Genomic DNA, 20,947 nt, shown 5'->3' with positions numbered 1-20,947 from the left:
GGAACTCCAGGTTGAAGAAATGGACCAAAAGAAAGATTGGAAACACTATAGGGCGCATGTACTTTGTAGCTCCTTTGGCAGGTGAGGCATACTATGTTCGCCTACTTCTTACAATATGTAAAGGATCTAAGTCATTTGAAGATTTGCGTTCGCTCAATGGTCACATCTATCCTTCTTTCAAGGCAGCTTGCATTGCCAGAGGGATACTGGAAGATGATTCTGAATGGGTTGCATGTATGGAGGAAGCATCATCTATGCAAAATGCCTTGCAGTTGAGATGTCTTTTTGGTACTATATTGCTATTTTGTGAGCCTTCCTGTCCAGGAATATTGTGAAAGAGATTTCGAGAAGAAATGATAGAAGATTTTCTATACCAGTTATCGAGAAGCAGGGGTCAGTTTATTGGTATTGAAAAATTAGCTGAAACTCATGCACTACTACATTTGGAAGAAATTCTTCGTGCTCAGAGACGGACATTGGCAGATTTTGAAGGGATGCCTGAACTAAACAGAACTGGTTTGGAAGTCTTGGGTGAAAATACATTGCTTTTGGAAGAGAGATCTTTTGATACTGTGGAACAATATAACCTGTCAAGTGCTATGGAGTCAACTTTAACAGATAGCCAGCGTGTTGCTTTCGATGCTGTAATGCATGCAATTGCGACAGATGCAGGTGACATTTTTTTCCTGGATGGTCCGGGGGGATCGGGCAAGACCTATTTGTATAATTGCTTGCTTGCGCGAGTACGTGGACAAGGGTATGTTGCTTTGGCCACTGCATCGTCAGGTATTGCTTCTCTACTCTTGGCGAATGGACGTACTGCACGTTCTAGATTCAAGATACCTCTGGAGCTAAACAATTCTTCAACTTGCAAAATCCCTGTACATGGACAACTTGCTGAGGTTTTGAGAGTTTGTAAGCTCATTATTTGGGATGAGGCTCCAATGATTCATCGTTATGCTTTTGAAGCATTGGATAGGAGCTTACGAGATGTATTATTCTCAGATAAGCCATTTGGTGGAAAGGTTGTATTAATGGGAGGAGATTTTAGACAAATCTTGCCTGTTATTATGAAGGGAAGACGTGAGGATATTGTTAATGCAGCATTGTGTCGTTCCTTTCTATGGAACTCTATCAAAGTTCTAAAGTTAGCTGGAAATATGCGTATTCAATCAAGCAATACTAATGGATGCAATGAGTTTAAATAGTGGGTCATGAATATTGGGAATGGAGTGGATTGTAGCAATGATAATACGATGGTGACACTACCAAGTAATATGGTCTTGCAAAGATCGAGTCTTAAAGACTTGGTACATTGGGTATACTCTGAATTGGCTATCACTACGACATATGCTTCATACTTTAGTGAGCGTGCTATTCTTGCTCCGATAAATAGTCAAGTGGATATTGTGAATAAGACAGCTTTGGATGCAATGCCTGGTGAGCCTAAGGAATATTTTAGTGCAGATTCAATTCTTGAAAATGATGAAAATTCATTCTTGTATTCCACAGAATTTTTGAACACAATCGACCTTCGGGGCGGATATCCACCTCACTGCTTGGTTTTAAAGTTAGAAGCTCCTGTTATTTTGCTTCGTAACTTAGATCCAAGACGTGGACTCTGTAATGGTACGCGGATGATATGTAAGGCCTTTCACTCTAAAGTCTTGGAGACTGAAATCATCACTGGTACTAAAGTTGGTGAAAGAGTATTTCTTCCACGGATTACCTTTATATGCAGCGAGGCCCAACTACCATTCACCATGAGGAGGAGACAGTTTCCCGTGCGGCTGGCATTTGGCATGTCAATAAACAAATCACAAGGCCAAACCCTAAATGTCTTGGGGTTGTATTTGGTGACTCCAGTGTTTACTCATGGACAACTGTATGTTGCATTGTCACGAGCACGGTCTCCTCATGCTGTCAAGGTGTTACTTGAGGATAACGCTAATGTGGAGTGTTCATTTGATGATCTTCAAAGTTATACACCTACAACAAACAATATTGTTTATAAGGAGATCTTAATGACTTCAGAGTGACAAGTCAGGTTTCTTATTTAAGTTCTGCAATTTGATTAATTTTGTTGTGATTTCTTTTTTTATACATATTTGTCCATGGTAAAAGTACCTATTTTTGTTGTTTATGTTTTGATAGACATGTCTAAGATTACCTTTACATTGGACATGTCTTTGTCGAGGATAGTACGTGAGTTTTTCTCTATATTTGCTTAACTTTTCTTGATTACAAAGTATGGAACATGACATTCTATACTAATGTCTATCTGTATACAGAGCCACCGCTATGGTCAGCTCCTATTACTGCAGGTCACGTAGCAGGGATTATGATTGATGCTTATAGGGATGGGTAAGTATAAGTGTAATTGTTAGGCATTGTATGAATATTTTTTGAACCTATATATAAATAATTGTATAACCTATTTGTTATGCTTTGATTTTAGGATATTACATGACATTGATACGTTTATGGTAAGAGTTGTCGACGAAGGCATCGAGATGTACCAGATTGGTGTTCCTGATGAGGAGTGGGGTGTGTATTTGTTTTGGAGAGAGATGGACAGATGCTTTGCATCATTTGAGGGGTATTCAGTACCCGATGAGTGGTTGTTTCTTACATCCATCATGGCCATTGGTATTCGTTATGCGTTTTATACTAGAGCTCCTCATGTACCATCAACTCGATGTTCTATTGTGCGAGGTAATTTTGATTATGTTTTTCTATTATAAGATTTTTTTGAGATTTTATTTATCGATGTGTCGTTATGTGCAGATTTGATTTATCATTGTTTCGTTTGTGCAGGTCCTTTGCATTCATCGATAGTAGAGCATGTGCGGGATGGATCACCGCTTTACAATAGAGAGCGTATTGTGATGAGGAGACAATTGAATGATCCTTCTCACAAGAGAAGAATTCAATTTGTTGACTCTGACATTACTGACTAAGAATACGTATTTTGTGGTGCATTTTGAGAATATGTAATATTGGTCCTTTTTTGCATCTTTGTATGCTACATTACTATGATATTTTTGTTTTCGCCATAAATCTACGAGACATGGATGTTATTTTGAGACATGTATATATAAAGTCACTTGAAATAATGTATTGTGTTTACTTAAAACATGACCTAAATTGGAGAAACTGAGTTTATTTTTTCTAGAACTCTACCTGTCGGCCGCAGCAACGCGCGGGTCCAATACTAGTAATATCAATTAATTAGTAAAGGACCTCCGATCCTCTTGAGGAGAAGGTGAGGTGGCAACGAGATGACGTGTCCAAACCTTGGTGAATGTGTGGAAAAAAATATTATTCCTCTTTTTCAATGCGTATGCTATGCTCAACTGGTTCTTCTTTATCTACTGAGCCGAGAAGAGCCGAAGCTTTCTGGCTATGGCGAATTACAGTTCAAAGCTCTGGCTACGGCGAGAACTAACAGTTTGAATCCTTATCAATAATTATTTGTTCTTTTTTGCTGGATCGGATCACCCCGGGCTCGATCTTCTACCCCGCAGTAACACCGAGCTCATTTGCCCTATTTTCAACGATCGCATGATCAGGTTTCTTTCTTACTTTTTCTTGCACATTGTACACTTTCTGTGCTATCGGCATCCGTGTTGCACCATTGTCAGCACTGGGCTATGATGGAAACGAGGGTTTTTCTTTGTCTAGACTTCAGAGCTTAAACTTCCTGCAACTTAGGGTTCTTCCTCGGAGTTGAGAGTTATTTTTGGAATTAGGGTTTCATTCTGTCCTCGAAGCAAGCAATAGCAATGCCCTAGTGGCACGATCTTCTAGTTAAAGCGCACTTAAACCAGATTCTTATTGATCTCTGCAATAATTGGTATACAAGTTCGCCTGGCAGATCCTTGAAATCACTTTTGATATGACGTACTTAAGCCCGCCCATTCAAATTGCATGACATCGCACATTGGTCAGAATCTCATTGCCGTGGCATTTGAATCCTTTGCTGGTCATCACTTAAAGCAGAGAAAGGCTTGGATTGTGCACCAACATTGCCAGTTTTCAAAGAACTTGAAACCAGCTGATTATAAAATCTTCAGCTGAATGGATCAGCTTGAAGATCATGATTCGGTTAGAGTTCTGCGGCTCCATAGCTGGAGAAAGGGTTCTCTGCCAATATCGTACTTCAAGCAGGCTTCAGTTTCCCCTTCCCGAGATATTCTCTTGCTTCAGTCCAACCAGTGCGAGGCTATGCTTGTTTCTTTGCGATCAACTAGGGTTTCTGAGAATGCTGTTTCTGCCATACCTTCTGCTCCTCCGCCTCCTCCACATCCAGGCACTGCTAATTCCACTAGTTTAAGTGCTTTTTCTTCAGAGGAATGCGTTCGTTCTTCACCCACTTCCTCAGACCCAAGCCCCGATTTGTCAGTGCCGTCTACTGTGGGGAGCAATGGAACACCAGATAGGCCTGACCTGCAAACTTTTTCAAGCCACCCATCAACCTCTGGATTTGGACAGCCTGTGGAAACTCCATTCGACACCTGTTCCTCCTCATCCATACCCTTTTTGGATTCAAAAAGCTCATTGTTGAGAATTGAAGAAACTTCACAAAGATGCTTATCGCTGGACCCAATAAATTTTCCATTCATTGCTGACTCTCTTTCATTTTGCTGGGGCTCCAGTGGGGAAGGGTATAGTGCAGACAGGCAAGTAGGCATGTTTAAGGAAATGCTTTTTGTGGTGGGGAAAAATGGGCTCTTTATACATGGATTCCCCAAGACAACAAGCAAAGTGGAGAATCATTTTCCTATGGCAGGTCAACCCTCTAGAAATCAAGCAAGTGGAGGAAAAACAAAGACGTCTACAGGAAGATGGATGAATTGGGGAGCAGCAAATTTGGATTTAACTAGTGATAGAGGTGAAGAAAATCCGCTGTTCAATGATGGAAATCCCTCACAGGGAGAGGAGAAAGGTTTTGTTACATTTTTGCTGGATGCACAAATTCAGAAAAACACAGATGTCATCCATCTAAATTTTGTAGAAGGCAAGATCCAGCCATCTGTCGGCAAAATACTCTCGTATAGCATTCCATACGATTCCACTGCATTCTCCTGCCTAGTAGAATATTGCGAAGAATGTCAATGCAGAGCTGGTGAAAGTGGTACCAGTACGTTGCAGGCTGTTCCACAGGGAGAAGGGGTCAGCCAAATGTTGATAGGAAATGTATTTTCAGGGCCATCTTTTGATGTGGTTGGAATGCTGCTTTTCAAGAGAGATCATGGTGGTGTTACTTTGATGGAAGATAGCACAATTGACAATGGGAAGAGTAGGTTCTTTATTTTGATTTGTAAAGTCTTGCACTTAGGTTTGGAATGGTTTTCTGTTATTGAACCTCAAAAGGCATTGATGGAAACTGCAGCATCTCAGTGGCCAACCTTTGCTCTTGCTGGCAGTCATTTATTTGGGCTACATGAAAATGGATATATCTACATTTGGTCCTTAAAAGATGCAACGACTGTGGCTCATATTGATGTGTTGCAGCATTGTGGTTTGCATCATTTAAGTAGTTCAAGAATGGTCTCTCAGAGGGGCTTATCAAAGCAGGAGCTCGACAAGGGCGGGGATGTGCCCAATGCAAAGGATGCAGATGTACATGAATCACAACAGAAGAACACTTCATCAGAACGACCTTCAATTAAAAGGTTCATGCACATGGTTTTGGCTGCAGATTCCTCATTAATTGCTGTCACAGATTCTTTCGCACTGGTTTATCTTGTGTCAACAGATGGTTATTTGTTGGGTTGTCTACATCAGAAGAGATCAGAAATTGGAACTTTGCCTTCTAGATACCTCTCTAATTGGGCGGTTGGTTCGAGAGATTTAGGCTCTTACTTACCTGGATTGCTGCTGGCAGATAAGCTGCCATCAAAGACTTCTTGCAGAGAACGGTTTGGGAGGGCTAATAAGACAAATTTCAAGGTTTCTGATGGGATTTCATCAAGTTGCTCAAGTGGTTTTTCCAGTAAATCAAACTTGGCAAGATTTGGACTTAGGGAAGCTCATTTCAAGAGTAGCTACAGTCACTCACTGAGAAGAGTTTTTCTGCCTATGGATCATTTAAGCACTGATGTTACTCTGTGTGTGAATGCATTTGGGATAGTGCAGATGGTGAATGTGAAAGAGGAAGCCCAGGAATGTAGAGTGGTCTTAAAAATGTTACGCCTGTCAGGAGAAGTTTTTGATGACAGGAGTTTGAAGGCGACGTGTAAACCTGGATGTTTACAAACACAGCTGGATCACAAGCAAGAAGGAAAGGTTTTGTCTTTCTGTTCACAAGGCTACTTGCATTTTGTCTCAGAAAATGGGCTCTATGTAGTCCTCCCTCCTTTGTCACTTTGTGCAGCTAAGTGGACAGGTGGTTCTCAAAGTCGGTGGTGGTTTACTGGTGTTAAGTCTGAATGTTGGTTAGGCGATTTTGAGACTGGTTCAGGTGTCAACAAAGCAGGGGCAATGCTAGAGCACTGGCAAGTCGAAGTATTGGACAAAGCTCTGATTTATGATGGTTTGTTTGAAGCGGAGCATCTAGCAGCAGAGAATGGTGAGTCTGCCAAGCTAGTTTTTGTGGTTGTGTTGATTTATGCCTATGCAATATGTTAAAGAAATGAAAAAGGGTGCTTTGTGTGTATGGAGTTTTGCACAATAGCTCATTGATTGATGAAAGGGACATTGGGATGGACTTTTTCTTTAACTATAACGAATTGATATCATTTTAAAAGTCTTAAAGTAGTGTTTTATCTAGTTGTTGCCATTTCTTTCCATATGTCAAAAACAGTGTCTTATTTTCCAAGATGAGCTTTGTATTTGAGAACAGTTTTTTCATGCAACTATGTGTAGTTGATCCCAGTAACAGCACTTCATTTCACATTGTATTACATCTGGTCTCATGAATCTTCTTGGCCCTTCGCAAGTGTCAATGCATCTTTCTCTTTGAGCTAGTGTGCTTAAATAAAGACCAGGAGTGTGTGTGTCTGTGTGTTAGGCTAGCCTTGTTATAGGACTTCCTGTTCGTGAATTGGAATCTTGTTGGGAATAAGAAAATTGCACACTCCTAGCTTGGTGCCTTGGGCAATTGCTGTCAAACGTTTTGTTGACCTTCCCACAATTTACTTGAGCCAGCAACCACAAGAAATAGAAACCTTTCGGGGATGGAATCTGCACTGAAGGCACTGCCAGAAATCCTCAAGGAAGGTAAGCCTGGATCCCCTGGGCCTGCCAATAAGGGGAGGCAGAGGGCGTGCCGCCGATCTGCTGCAAAAGAATCTGCCGTCCCAGACAGGCCGAGTACTCAAAAAAGGTGATGGGAGGGTCATCTGGAGAAGTGGTGGGAGTCATGCCAGTTCCACATGTCGGAAGATTTGGTAAATCACTGAAGTTAGCATTCTTGCCATGCCTTGTCAGCACCAGAATTTGCAAAGCAACTCTCCCACCAATTTCCTGATCAAGCACCATCTGAAGAAAACTCTAGCTACTTGTGTATCTCTGCGTATGGATCACCAACCCTGGCTTTGCAAAAACCCACATATGCCTGCCAATGAATGAAGCAAAAGGAAACAAAAGACTCCTTAGAATTGCTGCATCAAACCTGTATCTGTCAGTACCTCCGGTCACCATTATGCTGAGACTGACATCTTCGTGCCTGCTAGGTGCCAATGCTTGGTCCTCCCTATGACACCTCCCAGCAGAACATATTCCAGAAAGTACACCCTGCTATACACGGAAGAAAATGCTCCAGCCTGTCAGATCAGCTACACAAAGTTTATCTTCAGTGGAAGCTCCGCTTCTAGCACATCCATTGACATGTCCTTGCGTGGTGCCATCTCTGCTAAAGAAACTGCCTTGGCTGCTGAAGGAAGTAGACTCCCTATCCAACTCTTTGGATGTCTTTAAAGAACCCTCCTGAAGCTGGTTGCTGTTGTAAGTGGGGCGACACTCCTCCTAGAATTGTACTAACCCAGTGTAGCCCGGACAATCCCTGGGTTGGCACAATCCTTGCCTGGCTGCTTCTGGTGACCGTGTGTGACTGACCTGCCCTAGGCAGGCGATCAGATATGAGTTTCTGGCTGCCAAGGCAGACGCCAGCTTATCCATACAAATCTGCAGATGAGCTTCCATGCTGCCCAACATATCCTCTATCGCATCTATATCCATGAACTAGTGATCGATTAAAGAAACCCACAAGTGCTTTCATCATAAACTGACCTTGTGCACTTGTGATTCTAAGTGCAGTATCCCTAATAGGCAGTCAACTTACACAAGTTGCCAAAAAGAAAATTTGCAGCTTTTGTAAGCCCAGCGGGGCGTGCCGTGCCGTGACAAACTGACCATGTGTCCAGGAGATAAAGATACATAGAGAGACAGAGGGGAGAGAGAGAAGGGAATAGGGATCTTGCACCACATTGAGCGGGGAACACCCTTTCAGGAATTTATTCAAGAACAATCCACGGGCACGTTGGCCAGGATCAATACAACAATGAATACAAAACCAAACAAATATGCCAATGTAGTATATCAAGTTGATGTCGATGTCGAGACACGAGATCTCTGATGTGGAGCACACCATGGGGATGACCCACAAGAATCTCTCATTGGGCTAGTACGAGATCCAAAATCCAAGTCCAAGTCCAAGTCCAAATCGAAGTCCAGTTACAAGTCCAAATCCAAATCCAAATCCACATCCAAGTCCAAGTCCAAGTTACATCAACCTTCTTTCCATGATAGATCTCTCCGAATTAGCCTATATTTTTGAAAAGCAACTCAAGACCACAAAAGCAGTCCTACTTTTTGCGATAGAACTCTCTGAAATAGCTTGAATGGTTGAAAAGCAATCTTGAGCCATAAAAGCAATCTGCTTTGCGATAGAACTCTCCGAAGTAACATGCGGATATGGAAAACACCCTTGGTCCACAAAAGCAACCTACTTTGCGTGATGATAACGATGAAGATGGTCTTCACACACTCCACGATCTCCTTCATGATGCTACAAGAGAGGTTCAAGCCTTTTTATACTTGAAGAGGACTCTTCTTTTTGCCAAAAGCTTAACCAAGCTTTTGCTTTTACCTTTTTCCCTTTGCTTTCCACTTTATAATAAAATATTGCGCACTTTTGTGACTTGTCATAGTTCTTTAACTTTGCTTTTCTAACTTCAGGGCCTTGCTTTTCGGCCCTGGAGCTGCTTTTTGAAAAAGTGGCTTTTAGCTTTTTGGTCCGGCTCAGTCTCCTCTTGCCACTGGTGCCCCTGGCTCGCGGTCATCCCAGCTTGACTTTTTGCTTTTTCCTACTTTTTGACCAAGACTGGTGCTTTTTCTTGAGAAAACCTTATGGTTCCATGTCTTCTCCAACCTGTCCAATGTTTGGGTATGTGTTCCATCATGTGAAAAAGCACTAGGAGGGCCAAATAGTTACAGGTTTCCTAGGCTTTGATACCAAGTGTGGTATAATTGTGCTGAGTGTGCAAGAGTTTTTTAGAGAGGAGAGAAAGAGTAGTGGAATAGAAAGCATACACAACATGTAGACCTAAATGTTGGAAATAGGGTTGCAGGAATGCGCATGCATGCACACGCGCGCGCACACACACACACACAGAGTGTAGAAGCTCAAGAGAGTACACAATGAGATGACAAAGACTGGTGAAGGGACCAAATGGTGCCAATAGGGGCAAGTGTATCACAGTGGAAGTGTGCACCATCTCTAATTTATAACCCATGGCATCATCATTGGTAGTCCTAGTTCTAATGTGTGTCCTATCAATTTTAATAGATAAGTTCTTGTTAGGTCTTCAAACCCCAAAAGGTCATAGCATGGTTGGCATAGGCCGCCCTAAATATAAGCCTAGTCTTAAAATAGGATGGGATGCATAAGGAATAAGAGACTTTTGGACACTTATTGGCAAGGGTTAATGCGAAAAATTATCTTTAACTATATTTATTAATAATTGTGTTTTGTTGCTTTAATATTAGCCCAAGCTTATATAAAAGAGTTATTGGCCCATAAGTTCATATCCCCACTAGGGAGACACCCAAGGGAGGCCTTGGCCATGGCTCTAGCCATCTTTCTAGACGGGAGGGCGCCAAGGTCAATTCCTTTTTGACATAAATGTCGGAAACAGATTAATTTGGAATCCACAATGGATCATCTTGAGTCTCACTTAAGACAACCCTTTTAAACTCTAGCACTTGTACAATTTAGCTTATTCTGCTAAACTCTCTGTGCCTATCAACAATTACTAGATGATCCAGTGCTTCTAGATTCTGAAAACCTTTAAACTTGTGTCATCCAACTTGACACAATAGGGTTTCCTTGTTCTTAGTTAACTTGCTATTGAAGAATCAACATTCTAATCAAATCGCGGAGGAGAATGAATATTCTTCCAAGTTGTATGCAAATCGTGGCCTGGAAGTTTTGATTGCATGAGTCATCATGCATTCACAAAGTATTCCAATGTGTCCTTCTAGATTTCGCTCTTGCTTTTGTGCGCAAGTCCAATTTTTCAAGATACCGGCCAGGTACATGACACACTACCCTGAGTTATCCTTCACATTGAAAACTCCCTTAAGTATAACTACAAGATCATAGACCATAGTGGTGAGATCTGCAATATCAACTGGCTCAAAAATAATGATCTGCGCAAAGCTTTGAGGACAGCATGCACACGCCTCAAGGCTTTACGACCTAAACCCAGTAGGAGCACCTCGATTCAGCGCATCCATAGACCTAAAAAAGCACACCGCAAAAACACAACAAAAGCACCATCTTTCTCGGGTGAGTCAAGAAGATCCTCGGGAGGATTTTCTCCTTTCAAAGTTCCTCATGCTTCAAGCCACAGGTCTTACTCTCATACCAATGCTAGGACCACATACCTGGAAACCCAATTAGAATAACCGGCATCCAAAATGAAGTCGGTGACTGCGAAGATTGTTTCTAGTGACTCTCCTCCAAGCCATAAGCTCCCTTAAAAAACCACCCCCGTCCCAAAGGTCAAATTGCCGTGAGTCAACCAATCCCCAACACTGCATCTGGGCGTCCCATACCCCACCAAACTGCTTACCTGGCTGTAGCTACTCTAGTCTTGAGGTCCTACACGCCTTGGAGACCTCCCTCTCAATGTGGATACCTCATAATCCTCATAAGTGAGTCCAAACTCACTTTTATAGTAGGAAGGCTCCTATTTAGGAGTTAATACTATTTTGGGCAAAAAAGCACATGTTAAGTTTTTTTAATGCCTAAAAGAGGAGTTAGTGGGGGCTAGATGGAAGCTTGCTTTTATTTAGTAAGGTTGGCTTTTTAAAAAAACACCCATTGTAGCCTCACATATGGATTCTAGGGCTAGTGCTTGGGCTTAGATTTCTGCAAAAAAGCACAGTTACTTACTACAGGTGCAAGGCTACCACCTCCTTCATGTGAAGCTTAGGCTATTGATCTTCAGGCACTCTTTTATTGGCTGAACATTGAGGTGGGGCCATGGTCACCGTGAAACGCGTTGAAACCTCTGAAACACATAAAACGCGTTGAAACCTCTGAAACACGTAAAACGTTTCAATGTTTCAATGAACCGCCCACTGAAACCTTCAAAGTGAAACATCTAAATTTTTGAAACTTTGAGATTTGAAGTTTAAATATTAATAGTAGAGATGTCTTTTATACTTGTGTTATCACTTGTGTTAATGTATTATGTGGGTAATTTTGAGGTTTTTATACTAACAAATAGTAGACCTAGCATTTATCTCTCTTGACTTTATATATATATATAGGCGTTTCAGTCGAGTGTTTCAGTTGGTGCCTGTCACAGATGTTAGAGTGAAATGTTTTGGGTTAAAACTTGCGTTTCGGGGTGAAACGCTTCGGACTTGAAACATTTCGTGGTGACGCTGGGTGGGGCAAATTTAGCTGTGGACACGCATGGTGAACAATGGGATTGACCTTATAAGCAACAAGTTATTGACAGCTTGTGAGTAGTGTACTTTTCAAATCGCCAGTTGACAAGCTTGGTCTATTATGGAACGTGGCTAGTAACCAGTCTACTTTTCATGTCGCCATTTGATAAGCTTAGAGTCAGTGAGGGATGGCTTGGACTCTATCCTCCGCCGGTTGTTTTGCAAGAGGCTGATCGGGGAAGTGTGGTTCAGAACCTCACGGGCTGGAAACAAGTGAGCCCAAAGGTGAGGAACGACAATCCGAATGAGTAGGGGAAGACGAACGTTGTGTTCTCACTTGTGCAGGGAGGTTCTTGCTGGGTGGGATTGAGATAAGAATCCACACATTACTACGTGGGTCCAAGAGTGGCTTGATAAAGCCGATTTCATAGAAGTGGGTATTTGATAGAGTGTTTACTCATTCCATAGGTCATTTTCTAGGTTACCTGGAGAACTCTTTAACACTGGATTTTTGGTACTTATGTACATTGTAAAAAACCCCTATTTTTGGTACTTATGGGCATTGTAAAAAGCCCCTATTTAAGGTATTGCTTGAGGTCTTTTTATTGCCATTTGTACGGATTGATGCAATTTTATTTTGCAAAATTGTTTGTTTGTTTTTTTGTTGTTGCATGCTCAGTGTCTTCTATGCCGTGAGTTGAATTGAATATTCATGACAGTGGGTAGAGTATTGTAGGTGAAAATCTCGCATGGGTAGTGGGGATCACAAGATGGGAAAAGGAGGCCAAGTAATCCCACATGCAAAAGCAGTGTGGAAGAGAGATGTAAGTCCGAAGGGACCCCTCCTATCTTCAACTACCCCAAGCTTGTCTTTTATGGAAGACTGGAGGGTTGGTTAGGTGGGCTGGGGACTTGCCTTAGCATACCAGAGCCTCTGCAAGCCGATGTGGACGTCTGTGCCTTGAGTGGTGCTAGTGGCTCTAGAAAGCATGTGGTTGTCACATGCATCATCCCCTTTCATTGGATGTTTGTGTCATAGTAGGCCAAGATTAGGGTTTATCTGAGGGATTGTCCATGTTGTGACACCTAATCTATAAGGGAACGGAAGAGGCTCAGAGTCTCAAGTAGCCGATAGGCTGTGACCCATAGTTACCGCGGAACGGGAACGTTCCGGGAACGTCGGATGCTAGAACGGGAGCGGGAACGGGAACGGGAGCGGATCGGGAACGTCGCGGAACGCCACGTCATATGACATGTCAGCATATGACACAAAAAAATGTAACTTTTTGTATACGGATAGCCAAATATGCTTCATAATATTTGCTCCCCCAAGACATGAACATACATTTCTGCAAGCAAAACTTATATATATATATATATTTTCCGGAACGTTTCGGGACGTTCCGGGAACGTGCCTTCGCCCGTTCCGGCGTTCCAAGAAGGCGGAACGACGTTCCGTGGTAACTATGCTGTGACCATCAAAGCGAATAAATTCAATGCAAAACACCAGTTAAGGTGGCTAATACAATCCAAGTTTGCCTTCTTTTTAGAGATTTAAGAACCCTTGCCTGTCCCTTCTACACAGCTCTACAAGTCATTTGGACCAGCCAACCAAGGGAGAGAAGACCCAACTTTAGTTGGAGGAATCTGAAGAGCAGCCCTCAGAAGCAGCTGAATGGCAGCAAGTTGAGTAGATCAGTCCAGGGCTTCATATTGCATCAGATTTTGCAATTGTGAGCAGACAATTGATTTTTTTCATACAATGATGCTCTTTGTAAGTTTTTAAGCCTTATTCAGGTCAGCATTATACAGGAGATTCGGTGGAGAAAATCAAGTGACACGTCAACTGACTACTTATGGGTTTGTTTTCAGTACAAACATAAGTATCTGCGTGAGTACAGCTTTTATGTATATCATAAAATCCTTTGGTCATGTGCATTTGCAATGAGTGTCTCCATATTGATGATGGGTTTGGTGCAATGTTGTGCTGTCTCCAAGTTAGGCTCCCAGGCTCTGCCTAGCATTCTGTAGTTGTCTGGTCTATGGCTGAGTGGCAGACATATACAAACTACAATGCAGAGATTGGGTTCTCTCACTGAGAGACAAGACAACACACTGCTGCACCATGACCTATCATCAATTCTACAAACCCTCATTGCAGATGCACATGAGTGATGAGCTATATAGTCACATACTTGGGTTTCCTAGGGGAATTTTTCACATTTGGCATCCATCTTTGTGTTTAGGCACTGCATAGTTAGCCTTATCATCACACCCTTAGTGTAGTTTGTTCAAGGAGTTCTTTGCTTTTGCTTCTTTGTCAAATTTCTCTGGATTTGTAAGCCTGGATATATTCCAATCTTATGAAGTTATATGATTGTTACTTGCCATTGTGCATGTTACCTCCTTCTTTATATTGTACCGCTTTTATCGGAATTTTCAGTTTCTTCTCTTTTTTTCTTCTTCCCATGCCTGAAGTACTGTTTGGGCTAGGAGGAATCATGTTCTCAGGCCCTTGGCTTTGTTTATGCACTGGTCGACACATGGACCAAAGCTCCACAAAGTGAGAGTGGTTTTGTTTTTTTTTTGATCCATTGAGGTTTTTGTCTCCAAATTTGGACAATTACAGCGATTGCAATTGTACCATTCAAAAAATAAGCTCTAGGAGCTTGAGGATAGCAGAGAAAGAGTCTATCCATGGTAATAGACTAATGTGATAAGGTGCTCACATTGCTGTCTGCTTTGTGCTGCTTGGCACGTTGGCAAGGTGGGAACTTGCCCTGGAGTTTCTGGTTTTGGCAGCCTGCCTTCTTCCCACTCTGCTGTAGCCCTATCCATTCTGCTGTCGTTTCTCTTACGTCTTTTTTCTGTGTTTTAAGTGCTACACTTCTGTTCATGTTCCCTGACTTTGAAAGCAAGGATCACCTCTTCATTGCCTCGTTTTGGTACCGCTATCTCACTTCACGACCATAGATGTTTGGGGATCTTTCTCCTTGACATGAGGCAACACACAAGAATAAGATTGATTATGCATATTGCTGCCTTCTTTCAGGTCATGTGGGATAGTAATAAGAGACCTACAGCTCTGATTTGTCAGACCGGCCATATGATGTCCACTCACATACCTGTGATTTGAATTTTGAGGTGTGAGGTGTGTGAGCTCACTGTAGAGACTTCATCTATCCATTGGCTGCACTTTTTAATACAAACTTATGAGTTTTCTGCACTAAGCTGATACCAGATTTGTCTTTTTAGGTATTCAAAGTTTCAGCTATAGCATGATACAAGATTTTACTTGAAGAGTTTTCATTTTGTTTTTACCTTCAGTATTTGTATATGTCGCAAGGTTTCTTACTGTTTCCTTTGTTTTATTTTCTTTGCTATCATGTCTTTGTCGAAATTCTCTCAAGTTGTAAGCTGATACCAGATTTGTCTTTTTAGGTATTCAAAGTTTCAGTTATATCCTAGCATGATACAAGATTTTACTTGCAGAGTTTTCATTTTGTTTTTGCCTTCACTATTTGTATATGTTGCAAGGTTTCCTAGTGTTTCCTTTGTTTAATTTTCTTTGCTATCGTGTCTTTGTCAAATTCTCTCAAGTTATTAGCTTGGATCTATTCCATTCTTACAAAGCTACACCTAACAGGATGTCAGATTGCTGTTTATTGCAGGATTTATAAGTTGCACAGATTTTATCTCTTGACTGCTGGTGGGGACTTGTTTGTTGCCCACAGAGTTTTTATTTGCAATAAAAAGCAATTGTTGAACTAACAAAAGTAATTTTCTGATACTCAGGTTGGTGTCAGCACATGGTGAGGCTACGAAGGTTGCAGTTGGCTCTTGATTATGCTCAGCTTGATGAAATAGAACAGTAAGCATGACTGAATGACTTGCCTTTCTTCTGGTTCATAAATCTTTTCGTACCTGCTGATTTGTGAACTTGTTATGTGTTGATGAAATTGCAATTGATAGTGTGTAAGTTCTCTTTAATGCACGTGTGCCTATGTATTCTGGATAAGCTTGTTCAATATCGTTTACCTCTATAGTCTGATTCAGAACATGAACATACACCACCGTTGTCCCCAATGGTTCAAAGAGAAGGCTAGCAAACATGTGCGATGCAGAAACGAAAGAGGATTATGTGTGCAAGTGTGAGCATGGCAAGCACAAAATGCTCAGGGACAAAGTTATACACACTGATAATCAAAACTAAGTCACATAGAAGCATAGGTGGTTAGTGAATGACAAAGCTATGCACACTTGATAATTGAAAACTAAATCATGTAGAAGCATAGGTGATTAGCTGTTCACCAACATAGCTGGTTATGCTGAGTCCTCCTATGAGATCTGTGAAAAATGTCAACACATGTTTTGGAAAAACAAGATGAAATTATGCTGCAATAAGGATCTTGTAGAGTACCCTTTTAGGGTCTTTTTTGTAATTTATGGGCAAAGAAGCAAGACCACACTATTGGGAAAGGCACGTCTTATATACTGATGGTGTGTTGGCACTAAAGCTGAGTGAAGAAACTAGATTGCAGAAAGTGGCTTAAAAGATTGTTGCATCAAGTGCATGATACAAACAGTCTATTTTGTGCTAATTAAGTACTGCAGGTTGTTGCAGATTCTACAATGTTAAAAAATCTCAATTTGAATGTTTCAATTGTTTTTTATTTGAACAGGGCTCTAGATGGACTAGTTCACGTGAGAGCTGCTGAATCTGGAGTTCCAAGGGTGCTTTTCTCTGCCTTGGAGCTTATGCTGAGTCGATCCAGTGGGGACAATGAACTAGGGCAAGCGTCAAGGTGATTCATATTAACTTTTCATTTGTGTGGGTGCACGCATATGCGTGTGTTTCAAGAATTAAGTCCAACTCAAAAAGCTTGTATTATGCTTGTGGGATGAATTGGTTTAACAGGTGTTCATTGTCCCATCTTGCCCATTCCGTATCTGAGAATGGGAGGGCATATGCTGTTTCCAACCATCATGCGCATTGAACTGCCTGATGTTCCCGCCGAAGCAAGTATAATGACTTAAATGCTTTGCCTGGCACATTTAACAACTTAACATTCCAGCCAGTCTGTACATCCAGCTCATGAAGTCCTATTTTCTCATTAGTACGATGCTTTGCTTCACAGATTTGACACCCAGATTCCAGCCACTTCATTAAGCCAGCGAGTCACATCCGTCATGAACAAAAACTGGCAGTCGCCAAGCAATGGCGATCCACAGATGTGGATTGAAAATTACTCCACCCAAGGATAAATATTTACTGTAGAAATTACAGGCATACGTATCAAATCCCAGATCTTTTTTTTTTTCTTTTTTCAGAAAGCTTTCTAAGTATGAAAAATTTTTACAAAATGGAAATTTCACACCAAGCAAGGTGGAGATCTCAACCAATCAGGAGCCCTGTGCTGCCAATAGGGTCCCAAATGAGAGGATGTGAAAAAGATACCAATGTCCCACTCTCTCATAAACTGGCCACGCTTCCTCTCCGCAGCCCTTGAAGATCCCTGGATTCTGGCCCAGGTAGCCATAATGGTGTGAATAATATCACTCCAAATCTTGCAAAGACACTGAGAAACAAGAACGGGAGTACCCTCAATGGCCTCGGTGCATCTAGTCTTCCAGATATTCCAGGCTGAGATGCTAGCAATCTCCCAAGAGCTGTCTAACCTCTGTGTCGGAGGGACAAAGTGTGAAAGTGGCAAATCCTGAAGACAACACTGCCGAGCAACTCCTTGCCTTACCATAATGGCCAAGCTCCTGTCAGTCCCCTCGAATCTCAGCTGAGGCCGAGACTGTGTCAACCAAATGATAGAACCAAAAGAAATGATAGCATCCCTCTTAATCCTACCAAAGAGGTGTGCAATTGCAGACCAAACTCTCTGTGCTTCCCTGCATTTCCATAAACAATGGTAAACTGACTCCGAAACTCCTGCACATCTAGGGCATGTTGGGCAAGCACGAGTAACAGACCTCAACTGATTGGTGGCTAGACCACCATGAAGAGAAACCAAGATAAAGGAGGAAATCTGTGGCATTCCTATAAGAATGCCACAATCTCCGCCAAAATACCCTCTGAATGTCAGTCGAAACGCCGTAAGATTCCCAATGGGGTCTAAGAGTAGGGACACTCTGAATGTGTCCCAAGATAAGATGTCTTGCATTCCGCACCGTATAACTGAAAAAAGGCATGCTTTTCAAAGGGTTACAAGCATCCTTCCACTCCCACTCACCGGGGTCCCAATGCAAATGTCTGATAGGGCAGCCACCATACAACCGAAGGCTAACACTCTCTGTGATCATGCCGGGGGGGGGGGGGGGGGGGGGGAGGGGGGTCAACAAAGACGTGCTTCCCTAACCTACCAACAACTCTGACTGGACGAATCTGGGGACCCTTAATAAGGTCCTGCACGTCACATCCCTCCAGCTGCCATCCATCCTGTACAGAAAAAAAGACCAGTACATCATCCTCCCTAGGCAAGGGGAGACCCATAACCTGAAGAGGAACACCTGTCCCAAAAAAAACCCCAAACGAAGAATGATGACGGCCTTCCAAGAAAGATCCAGTAATCCAGTGGTTGGGAATGGCTGCATCAATCTGTGCAATCCTCCGGCTAGAGCCTCTCAAATGCTGCGTGAAATCCAATCTCTGTACCTCGGTGAGGCTCTGAAGCCTCTTCCAAGCCAGCACTGTGGGGCATAGGGTCTCCCAGCCAGCCCAAAGAATATGCATAGCTGTCCCAAGAGGCTTACCATGCACATCTAAGATCAAATCATTCGATAGAATGGGTTGCCGGTTAACTTCCTCCGCTGAATGCGGGGGGATGTGTACCAAAAAACTCCTCAGGCTGTCCCAATGATGTTATGGAGGATAGTGCATATGTGACCGGAAGTCATACGAATGTTGTTTCAGAGGATGTTTGCTTTACAGATGGTGGTTTTTGTTTGGAGTTTCTCTTTCAAGACAAGCAGGTTTTGTTAGAGGATCAGTTTAGTGAAGTTAATGTTTATGTGGATAAGTCTATTGCTCAAGACAGTGAGGATCTTGGGATGGCTCAGCTGTTTGATGATAATGAGTTTCTATTTGCAAACATCGGTAACCAACAATCTATGAATGAGGCTTCTTGCACTCTTGATGATGCTAGAGATGTGTTTTGTTTACATAACAAAGATGATGCTTTTGATGTTTATGCTATTGATGGACTGGGACATTTTGATGTAGCATCACACCTTAATTTTCTTGCACCAGTTTGCATAGATGCATGTGAAGCATGTAAAGGCTTTGACAGCATATTGGTGGTGAAGATAGATGAGGAGGTAATATGCAAAAGAGCACAATGTGATGAATGGCTTGCTATGATGCCATTATGTGTATTTGAACCAAGGATATATTATAAGTCAATGGAGCAGGCTCATGTGGAATGCAAATGGGTATTTGATCGTGGTTTATGGATTGTTGGCAACCATGACAAATGTATTTGGGGATTGAATGCAGAACAATGGTGGATAATCAGGAAGGCTTTGCTTTTTTTACTTGTTTGATATTTATGGATACCAAAGCTTGGTTTGAAACGCTTTAAAGTGTTCCAAACATGGGGGTTGGCCAGATGACAGGTTCTTTTTGCTGATTAATGTATGAAGATGACATTCAGATATATGTGGATCTTAATGATGACTTGGCACATACCGGAGGATGTGCAGGTTTAGAGGGGGTGGATGTCGTGCCATGGCACGTCTATGGTGTGAAACCATGCATGTGAGGCCATTAAATACAAATTCAGATACATGGGATTAAGTGCCACAGTGTACATGATATTCCGAGGGCTAGCAGAAGTCCCTGTGCCTGTGTACATATGGAATGCGTGAAGTGTGGAGTGTTTTGCTCGGGGATGCCTTGGCAGATGTACAGGGTGAACGGTTTTGTTGTGAACATGTACAGGCTTGTCCGGAATATGGTTGGCTGGAGATGAATATCAGCTGCTCGGTTGTTGGAATTGTGTACGCGTCCAAGTATGAGTGGACATTGGAAGGTTGCATTACAAGGTATGGAGACATGGGAGCAGTTAAAAGATTATGGGCCAATGTTGCCTTTGCTTTGGTGAGAAAGAGGAAATATAATTGGTGGCTTTAAGTAAAATTTAAAAAAAATAATGACCAAACGTGGCCAACGAAGTAGTAGCCACGTAGAGGCTTGCCTTGCTGCTGGCAACAGTCCCTTGAAGGCTGGTGAAGCCGCCTTGTGGAGAGTGGGCCGTCGTGTAGAGGCGGGGGGGGGGAAAGCTTCTCCAGCAGCAGCAGCCACAAGGGCAGGGGAGAGCCTGAGAAGAGAGGGGTGTAGTGGGTGCAACCGGGGTATCTGCAGGCGTGAAGCAAAGGGAAAGAACCAGCCGCCTTGTGTGTGGCTGGGGGGTGAGGTGGCCGCCTCGGGTCGAACTGCGAGGGGGGGGTCGCCTTGTTTGTTTAAGGGAGGGCCTGGGTCAGAGTGAAGAGCCGGGGGTCGACGAGTAGAAGGAGTGGACCGCCTCGAAGGAGTAGAAGAGCCAGGTCGCTGAGTAGAGGGAAGGAAGACGCCTGGCGGGCGCTTGTGCAGAGACAGACGCAGAGAAAGGGGGGAGCTGCAAGACAGAGCCTAGGGTCGAGTTGCTGGGGCGGCTCTAGTGATCTGCCGGCGTCAACTTGTTGGTTGTTTTGTTTTGTGAGTGGGGCTCTGATTGGTTTGCAGAGAGGAGGCGTGGAAGAGTCGAAGGGCTGCAGCCAGGTTGAGGGGGGGTTCTAGCGTGCAGAGGCGGGAACGCTGCAGAGCTGCAGGCGCTAAGGGTGAGCGTCCAGGTGCGAGGAGCTGGAGTCTGCAGCGTAAATGGGGGATTACAGATGGGGAAGGGAAGCTGATCAATTTTCTCTCCCTTACATGATTTTTTCTTTGGTAGCTCAAGGCCTGTAGACCGTGGTTTTGTCGCACTCAAGGAAGAATATAACTGGAAATGATAGTTCACGGTGGTTACATGTAAAGAGGCTAATGAAAGCGATCAAG

The 20,947-nt window shown here is 42.8% G+C and overlaps 1 protein-coding gene and 1 long non-coding RNA gene across 2 annotated transcripts in view; both read left to right on the top strand.

The window, feature by feature from the left end:
• Positions 1–2,150: 2,150 nt before the first annotated feature.
• LOC147603839 (uncharacterized) lies at positions 2,151–4,061 on the top strand. The gene is made up of 3 exons (XR_015265573.1): positions 2,151–2,364; positions 2,459–2,547; positions 4,003–4,061. It is a non-coding gene; the product is annotated as an uncharacterized LOC147603839 (long non-coding RNA).
• LOC147603838 (spatacsin carboxy-terminus protein) overlaps positions 3,321–20,947 on the top strand; it is a 131,734-nt gene continuing 114,107 nt past the window's right edge. Inside the window, exons 1-4 of the mRNA XM_086796368.1 lie at positions 3,321–3,572; positions 3,753–6,574; positions 15,703–15,778; positions 16,590–16,712. Of these exons, the coding sequence (XP_086652494.1) occupies positions 4,081–6,574; positions 15,703–15,778; positions 16,590–16,712 (2,693 nt within the window). The 5' untranslated portion in view covers positions 3,321–3,572; positions 3,753–4,080. The remainder of the gene's footprint in view (positions 3,573–3,752; positions 6,575–15,702; positions 15,779–16,589; positions 16,713–20,947) is intronic.

This window comes from Cibotium barometz, chromosome 63 (assembly GCF_041138505.1).
Source record: "Cibotium barometz isolate CiBa-2024 chromosome 63, ASM4113850v1, whole genome shotgun sequence".
In the NCBI taxonomy this organism is placed as follows: Eukaryota; Viridiplantae; Streptophyta; class Polypodiopsida; order Cyatheales; family Cibotiaceae; genus Cibotium; species Cibotium barometz.
Note: the sequence above shows the minus strand (reverse complement) of the source record. Positions and strands in the feature narration are given on the sequence as shown.